This window comes from Limulus polyphemus, unplaced genomic scaffold, assembly GCF_000517525.1.
Source record: "Limulus polyphemus unplaced genomic scaffold, Limulus_polyphemus-2.1.2 Scaffold1003, whole genome shotgun sequence".
Lineage (NCBI taxonomy): Eukaryota > Metazoa > Arthropoda > Merostomata > Xiphosura > Limulidae > Limulus > Limulus polyphemus.
In genome coordinates this window covers 112,831-122,085 of record NW_013666613.1, presented here as the reverse complement: position 1 = coordinate 122,085, position 9,255 = coordinate 112,831, and the positions used below count along the sequence as shown (strand labels likewise).

The 9,255-nt window shown below is 29.6% G+C and overlaps 1 protein-coding gene across 1 annotated transcript in view; it reads left to right on the top strand.

Moving 5' to 3' along the window:
* Positions 1-399: 399 nt before the first annotated feature.
* The window catches only part of LOC106461639 (denticleless protein homolog), a 32,765-nt gene continuing 23,909 nt past the window's right edge, over positions 400-9,255 (top strand). Inside the window, exons 1-5 of the mRNA XM_022388647.1 lie at positions 400-652; positions 4,849-4,928; positions 7,295-7,334; positions 7,986-8,081; positions 8,933-9,115. Coding sequence (XP_022244355.1) covers positions 589-652; positions 4,849-4,928; positions 7,295-7,334; positions 7,986-8,081; positions 8,933-9,115 — 463 coding nt within the window. The 5' untranslated portion in view covers positions 400-588. The remainder of the gene's footprint in view (positions 653-4,848; positions 4,929-7,294; positions 7,335-7,985; positions 8,082-8,932; positions 9,116-9,255) is intronic.

Below are 9,255 nucleotides of genomic sequence, written 5' to 3'. Positions count from 1 at the left end.
GTTTTGTCATCATCAGGTACAAGATAGAAAAATGTATTTGTTTGAAATATTTGTGATTATATTACCACTGGTAACCTGTAAGACATATTACAGGTACTGTTTTGTATTAATTGTTCTTGTGTGTGTAGTCAAATTATAAACGCACAGATATCATATATTTTCTTTTGTGCAATTGTTATAAGCATTTATATAATAGATATTGATATTTACGATTTATAAAACACTGATAATAACAATACATTTAATTTCATTGGATTATTAATATCTGACCACGTCACTTGGATGTTTGGGTCATGTGACAAAATTGCGCGAAAACTTGAGCGGCACTGGTGCTTGTTTTAGTATTGCAATTCGTGTGAGTGTTATGTTAGGACTTGCGTTAGTTAGGTATCACTAACAGTAACACGACGTTACGACAAAAGTTATAAGGAGGCTGTTTGCCACATGTTTGGCGAGTTTTCTAATTCCAAGTTAACAAATGCCCGTGATTTGAGTTACTGAGTATTTTTGTTGCTTTCTTAAGTAAGAGTAATTTTTTAAGAGTTTAGTGATCAAAGGCGAGAGTCTCGACTAAAAAGAAAAAACAAAATGAAATTGAAAGCTTTGTCTATAGACCCATGTTATTTTGGTGTGATAAGCAGAAGTGGAACAGGTAAGCTTAACCGTTAACGTGAGCGTTAGATGCTTTATAAATTTCTTATATCAAACTTTATTTTTGTGATCATAGAGTATTGAAATGATTTTTAAGAATACAAAAGAAAACTTTCAATCAAGAGTAACACTAACAGAACAGAAGGCCATCCGAGCTCCTATCCATTGTGGTCATTTGTCACCCACTAAACTGTTTACTAAGTTTAGAGTTTAGTAAATATCAAACTGTTTGTTAGTTTACCTTTATGGGTTCAACTTAACTTGAAAGGTAAGCTCACCTATTGAATAAAACTTTAAAATTAAAATATGCAAATCTAAAACAATCTATACATATACACTGTAAGTGTAGAATAAAGTAAACTCCACAACTATAAGCATAATATTTATATTATAATGGGAAAAATAATTTTACTGGAAAATGTGAGAACAACAAGGGATGATTTAGCACTTAAGTCCATCCTTGCACACCCATCTTTGAAAAAGTAAACGTTTAAATACACCCATTTAATTTCATGAAATCATCAATTTATTTTCTTTTAAAAGTTGAAATAGAAAGTACTGGCCTCAACTGTTGCTGATAGCAACTCATTTCATAAGGCAAACACCCTGTTAGAAAAATAGCTTACCTATTGCCAAGCTAATCTTTTTTCAAATCATCAGCTTGTCTCCTCTTATCTTAAGAATATAGCACAAGGAAATCCAATATCACTTGCTTGTTGAGTTACATCATACATTTTAGTTTATGCTTGGAAAAGATGATTGCATGAAATGTAACTTTGTAAGAACCAAACTTGTAAATTACATAGGCCTTTGAATTTAAACTTTATAAAAATTGTTTTGGTTTTAATAACAGATTTTCCATAATTCAACTATGCCGATTTCGAAAGTAATACTCATTTTTTTCTATCACATAAGGATTTTTTACGAATTAGGAAGAAAAAACTTACTTAGATCAAATTATTATTTCATTTACCACAATGAACATTTTTTATCATTATGTTTGTTAACAAAAATACAAACAAACTGAAGAAAAGGGAAGAACATTTATGTCAAATGAATATGCATCCTCATTCATCATGATTTTTTTTTAATTTTCTTCTTTTACTTTTAGTCTCAAAACTATGTGTTGTGGTCTTTCTTTTATGTATTGCATTATGATGTTCTGTGAAAAATCTGTACATGATGGAGAAAATTGGATATCATTTTTGGATTCGGTGTACAGGAATTACTATATAATGTAAATATTTCAAGACAATAAAAACATCACAGACCTGTGTTGTTAGTAATAGAAGTTATATATATGTATTGTATTAGCATGTAATGATAATATAAGTAATGAATGTACACCACCAGACATCATTTGATTAAGCTGAACAACTTTGAATTATTCAAAAATAGTAATGATAAATCATATTACCAATATTTCAATTACATAAATAGTTGGAATATTGAAAAACAGTGATAATTAAAAACACCAATTTTGATTGTTTCTCTTATGACATCAATTAACTGATGCTCATAGATAAACTATCATATTGTTGATTAATTGAGTTAATCAACTATGTCTAGTTGGTTTCCATCTGTGTTATGTATGAGATCAAAATTACAGTAACTTAAGTAAAATACTTTGCACTTGCTATATATAGTAAGTCATTTGTCAAATATTTGTTGAAATTAACAATAGATCCAAGTCATTCTATAATACCTCAACATATTTGATACAGCCAGAAATATGCAAGTTTAATGCCATCAGCAAACTTTACTAATTATGTACCTATCAATATCATTAATGTAAATAACATAACATTTATGAACAAGGGGTCTGTTAATGCAACAAGTGTATCCCATCCACTAAACTTTATAAAAAACAAACAAACCTCAAAGCCAGTCCTTATTAAAATATGTACCAAGTCTTCTCTTAATGAGCTCTTTTAAACTTACTGTATCAACCTATTCCAAAGGCAAACTGCCCTGTTAGAAAAATGAAGTTGTCCCCTTGTCCTACCATTCTCACCATTAACTATGAAAAATAAAGTAAAACTGATAGTTTAATAATCACAAAAGCAGACAAAGGTAATACAACTGTTGTACTTGAAAAACAAGATTATCATGGTAAAATCAACAGTTTTCTAGGTTCTAACACTTTCACGCTTCTAAATATAGACCACACCAAATCCTTTAATAATGATGTTAAATCTTTGTTGAACAATGACAAAAGCCTACTGAACAAACTCCAAATTAAGTTGTTAAGTGTTACAAATCCTTTTCTGCCATGTCTGTATGGACTTACTAAATGAATATCCCTATCAGACCTGTTGTTTACTATACTAATGCTTACAAACTAACACAGAAAACCCAAAATATTTTCAAAAATCCAACTGGTTTTAAACCTAAGTTTGGTATAAAAACTTTGGAACTTGTAGAAAAAATGTAGAGATACCGAATAATGTCAGAATTGTTTCCATTGACATTTGTAGTCTTTTCACCAGTATACCTGTTAACAAGTGTAAACATATTGCAAGTAATTTAATGGATAAAAAAAAAAAAGTAAACCCTGTTCAAGCTCAGGAATTAAAAACAATAAAAACCTCTTGCTTAGATCATAACTACTTTAAATGTAGTGACCAAATATATAGACAGAACAACAGGTTAGCTATGGATTCCCTCTCTCTCCTTTGCTTGGAGAAGTTTTCATGAATAATTTAGAGAAGAAATTTTTTAGTGGTATATATATACTAAAAAAACATTAAGTATAGGTACAGATATGTTGATGATGATGTGATTTGTCTCTGGACAGGATCCAACATCAACTCAACAATTTTTTAACTTTTCTGAATTCACAAAATAAATTTATTAAATTTACTCTGTAATTTGATGAAAACGAAAACATTAATTTTTTGGACTTAAATATTGACATGAATAATAGCATACATTCCTTCAAAATCTTCAGAAAACCAGCTTACAGTGACACCATTATACATGCTTTTTACAAACTTGCCATGTTCCATAGTTTATTACACAGGCTAATCACTGTACCTTTGTCATGTGAAGATTTTAAAACTGAATTAAAAACAACAAAACAAATTGCTGTTAACACATTGTTATTTAAAAAAAATGAAAGCCATAAATTTATAATCAGTATACCCACATACTCTACCAAATGACAACAACAACAACAAAAAAAAAGGTTTAAGATGGAAAACCCACTTACAAAATATATAACACACTGAACAAGGAAATCTACACTGGCCTTCTACTCTAAAAACAATCTAGGGAAAATGTTGTACAACAACAAAGACAGAATCAAAAAGTACAGCAACAGTGGTGTTTACCAATTAATGTGTAAAGACTGCAATAGTGTATAAATAGGTCAGACAGGATATCCCATAGAAACAAGAATTAAAGAGCAATCTAGAAGATGGAAATTAAGGAAAATGGATTTAACCTTTGCATCCCACCTTATTGAAACTAAACACCAATTTGAACCAGAAAAAAAAAACTGTAGAATTTTACATATTTGTGAAAAAAGCTAAAAAAACTAGATAGCCTTGAAATTTTAGAAATAAATAATTGTCTAAAAACAAATCCAGAATAGTTCTAAATGACCAAACCAACTGAAACTCCTTCCCACTTGTCTGTAGGAAAATATCAAGTTCATTTCCAGTTCTTTGTTTAAAACATATATATAAATCTGTTACAAAACATTTCAGCCTGTACCTGGAGTTGCCTTTAATGGTGAAATCATGACCGTGATTAAATGATGTATTTGTGAAAAAGTACAATTGTCTTGTTTTTTCCTCAATTCTGTAAAAATGTAATGCTTTGATACTATCAATTTCATTAACAATCTTAAACACTTCAATCAGATCCTCTCAATCTTCTTCTTTTAAAAGAAAATAATTTTAGAGATCTTAACATGTCCTCTTAATAAAACCTTTCCATTCTAAGCATCATACTACTAACCCTCTTTTAAACCCTTGCCAATAATTCTATATCATTTGCAAGGTAAGGAGCCCAAGACTGAACATAATACTCCAAATGAGGCCTAACCAGTGACCTATACAGTGAAATAACCTCTTTAGACTTGTATTCAATATTTTTGTTGATGCATTTGCAGTAAAAGTCAGGGACTGAATTTTAACCAACACTTCATATTTTACTAAAGAATTACTAGAATGTTAAAACTTCTTTTTGCAGAGCCTCTCAATCAAAATCTTGATTTTCTGACTACTCGTTTCCAATGTCTTTCTCATGATGACTTCCATGTTCAAGGAGAGGTAAGTATTATTAACTTGAAAAAGTAAGTAGTGATATATATATATATATATATAATCTTCTGGCAGTTTCAAGAGTGAACATACTAATGGATATTCTCTGTAAGTCTTAGGGTTGAGAAGATTAAATTTGTTGCTTTTGGGTCAGTATATTCAATGGTGCAACTTAATACCATTTATTGCACAGTTTTGTTAATTTTTTCAAGAAATTTTTAGATTAAAAATTTTTTATTATATTTTTATGTTTATGTTGAAAAATCTGACAATTAATGATAATTGCAGTTTAACCCAAGATGGACCACCAGAAATTTCCATTGTCAAAAAAGATCCTTTATGTGTAAAAATCAGCACAGGGAGTGATAGTATCTGAATTACTTTTTTTAATTTCAGAATAAAAGTTTAGTACAATTTATTGAAGATTTAGATTGAAATTTCAGGTCATTCATGTTGTTGTGATAAAATAAGTTTTTATTCCTTTATACTATGTACATAATATGTGAGGTATACTATTATGCCACACATGGGATAATGTGAAGTTAATAAACTCAAGATAATATTTGCATATTCTTTTATCTAATCAAGACTAAATCCAGATTGTAAGATGATTCATCTGTAACACATTTTTCTTTTTATTAAACTCCAAATCTTAGTATAAAGATGATCCATTGTTTGTGTGTATGCTTTAGCATTCATCACTCAAAGTTGACAGGCTTGATTACCATAATTTTCGTATGGTAATTGAAATATGTGTGATGATGTTTGTGGGCTACTTTGTTTTAGGATATTCTTCTGAGGAGGGGGATAAAATGAGATCCTGAAATTGGAGACATTTCCATCTTTTTATACACTTTTGACTTTGAATATAAAGACACATGTACTTAATCAGTTAAATGAATCAATTATTATCTTCCACAAAAACAGGGTATGGAATTAGCATCTAATGAGGTCATTAGGGATTTAGTAACAAAAGGGAATGGGAATGTTATTGAACATTGTGCTATAAAATTTTTTTCTTTCTGAATGTGTACCTTCTGTCAGTTTTATTTAGAATATGGCACTAGATATATGCTAAGTCATACAAAACAGTCTGCTATTTATTTTTGTACCACAGTGGCCCACAAGGCATGTTTTATTTTTCTTACTTTTACCATTCAGTTGGTGTTTCTTTTAGATCATTAATTCTGATGTGAAGCAGCAAATACATGTATATTACATATATTTTTATTTAAAGAAGTATGAGTCAAACATCCAACCTTATTTAACAAGTTTCTCTGCCTTATGAAGTGTATTATAAGTGTACAATATCAGTTTGAGTTATTATGTGGAGAATATTGTGTTTGAAATGGGTTTAGTAAAGATTGTTATGGAAAAATGTATGTAAGTCAATGCATTGTTGAATCCTGTTGAGATTAGCATTTTAAATTACACACAAATTTAATAAAAAATAATTATGATTTTAGGTTTTACTTAATTTTTTAAAGTATAACCCAGGGAATTTTCTTTTTTATAGGATTTGTAATTTTTACTTCAGTAAATATGGTCCTAGTTTTTTAGTTTTAGGAATTTGGAATATATATTGCCTGATACCTGGGGTTAAAGCTTTGTTTCAAGGACAACAAATTTTATGAGTAGACAAGTAGTTTTTTGTTTTGTTTTCACATTATTCATTCTACTGCAAGAAATGCACTCCAGGTACATTTCTCAGGAGCTATGCAAGTTCCTCAAAATTATGAACCATGGAAGCCTAGCACAAAAAAATGAACATTTAATAATGCATACCTCTAAACCTCAAACCAAACCTATACATGCAGTGCAATTGGCAGCTCAGTTTGTTGGAAATGACATGTTACATTTTGGCTCTACATTCCATGTATATTTGTTCTGTTTTTTATAGTTTTTAACATTTAGGCTATTAGGATTTTACAGTGTATTAACTGATAAAGAAATCATGGTTTACATTAATGCTACCACAAACTGAAATACAATTTCTAATTTTTATTAGAGGTGACAATCAAACTTTACTGGGCTCCTTCTGGGGTGAAAAATAATGTTATAATAATGTTGCATTCATTTAAATATGTTTGTTACTGTTTGTGACCAAGGGTTTGTGAATTAAAAGGATATGTATTTTTCTGTATGTAGTAAAATATATGATTAAGAATTTTCCTTAACGATGAAAGCAAAATCTTTAAAGTTATATTCTACTCTTTCCGTGTGTATTTTCTCTAATGGAGATGGGGCACGTAGATTCTTAAGGACTAGTAGATTTTTCTACAATAGAATTAAGTTAAATAAATATTTTGAAACCAGAAGCCTTTTTTTAAACAACATTACAAAGAAAGACTACACTACATATTCTCCTTTTTCAGGAAGGAGAAGTCCCACCTCTTGCCTGCAAGTTTTGTACAGGTGAGGGTTTTAAGAATCTATGAACAAGATTCTGTTTTATAAAGAAATACTATAAAAAAACATCTTTTGCATAGTAGTAAAATTTTTTCAATAGGTTTGTAGTATGCATATTAGCAAATGTTTTGCTTATTCATAACTTTTATAAATTATTAAGTATTGATTTTTAAGTCAATCATGATTGCAATTATTGGATTTGAAAAGATATACAATTTAAATTTTAAAATCATACATTAAAAATAATAGAAATTAAGAGTACAGAAAGGTATAAACCAATAGTTCTCAAACTGTTTTGTTCATAGATCAACTGAGTTTTTATATTCTATCTGAGCAGACCACAATGAGATCTGTACACTGTGCCACTTTTTCCTTTCTGGTACAACATTTTTATGGATTACAGATTCAGAACTGTTGGTATATAATTTACTGTACTTCTTCCATAAACAATACATTGTTATGTTTACATTATAATGTAACAAATATGATTAATAATATAAATGTTTAATTAAAAGCTGTAAATATAATTGAATTTTAAACATTAGATTATGTCATTAATATTACCAAACATAGCTATAGGCCTTTTGCTTTGAATAAATTTTTTCATTAGTTGTGTTTGTATAATGTGTGATTTTTAATTGGCATGTACATTTATAGTTCCAGGTGATGAACATCTTGTTGCTGTGGCTAGTGAGGATGGTGATGTTTTTATTCTTGACTCAAATAAGAAAATTAAAAGTGGGTGTTTGACAAGTAAGTTGCACTAAATTGCTGATTATTCCTGTCAATGTCTATGAATGCTATCAACATATTGAAAAGTAGTGATACAGTGGCTGTGAAATGTTTTCTTTGGGAGTGGGGTTACAATAAACATAATGGGTGTACCAGGTGATGAACACCTTGTTGCTGTGGCTAGTGAGGATGGTGATGTTTTTATTCTTGACTCAAATAAGAAAATTAAAAGTGGGTGTTTGACAAGTAAGTTGCACTAAATTGCTGATTATTCCTGTCAATGTCTATGAATGCTATCAACATATTGAAAAGTAGTGATACAGTGGCTGTGAAATGTTTTCTTTGGGAGTGGGGTTACAATAAACATAATGGGTGTACAAAATCAAGATTTGGAATTTAACTTTTTACTAAGAGGTAATTGAACATTACTGTTTAAAGTCTGATTTTTATCTGGTAATGATAATTTTATCTAAATTGTCTCTACATTTTTAAAATGCCTTTGAACATAAATTACAATAATAGAGTAAATATACTGATCTCTTGAGAAAACGTACTCTATTGCTTGAACTATTAGTTTCATAGACAGACAAGAAAACAACAAATTATTCATATGAGAGAGAACTGAATTATGTCTTTATAAATGTATAGAGATTAGTAACATTTTATATGTTTATTTGTATTTAAGTCAAATGGAACCATTTAGAATCAAAATGTAGTGAAATATTTTTGCTAATATTCATTAATTTGTGTGTTCAGGCTGATTAGTCACATTTCTGAAATGTTATTTTTAACTATATGAAAAGAGTACTGACTGTGTGATAGTTGTTAGTGAATGAATTGTAGTGTGCAGGAAGAACATGCTATTCTTACAGGTTGGAAAGCTCACAACAATGCAGTTTTTGATATTTCTTGGATGCCCAAAGAAGCTAAGCTAGTGACAGCTTCTGCTGACTTGAATCTGATATTGTGGGATGTTCCTTCCTCTCAGAAATTGGTTTCTTTTAAGGGACACTATAGCAGTGTTAAATGTGTTGACTTCAGACCATTAAGCAAAGGTAAGAACTGTATCATGTATTTTTATTCGCATGACTGTATAAAATAATGCACTTGGATGCACATGCGTGCATGCACACACACACACACACACACACACACACACACACACACACACACATATATATATATATATATATAT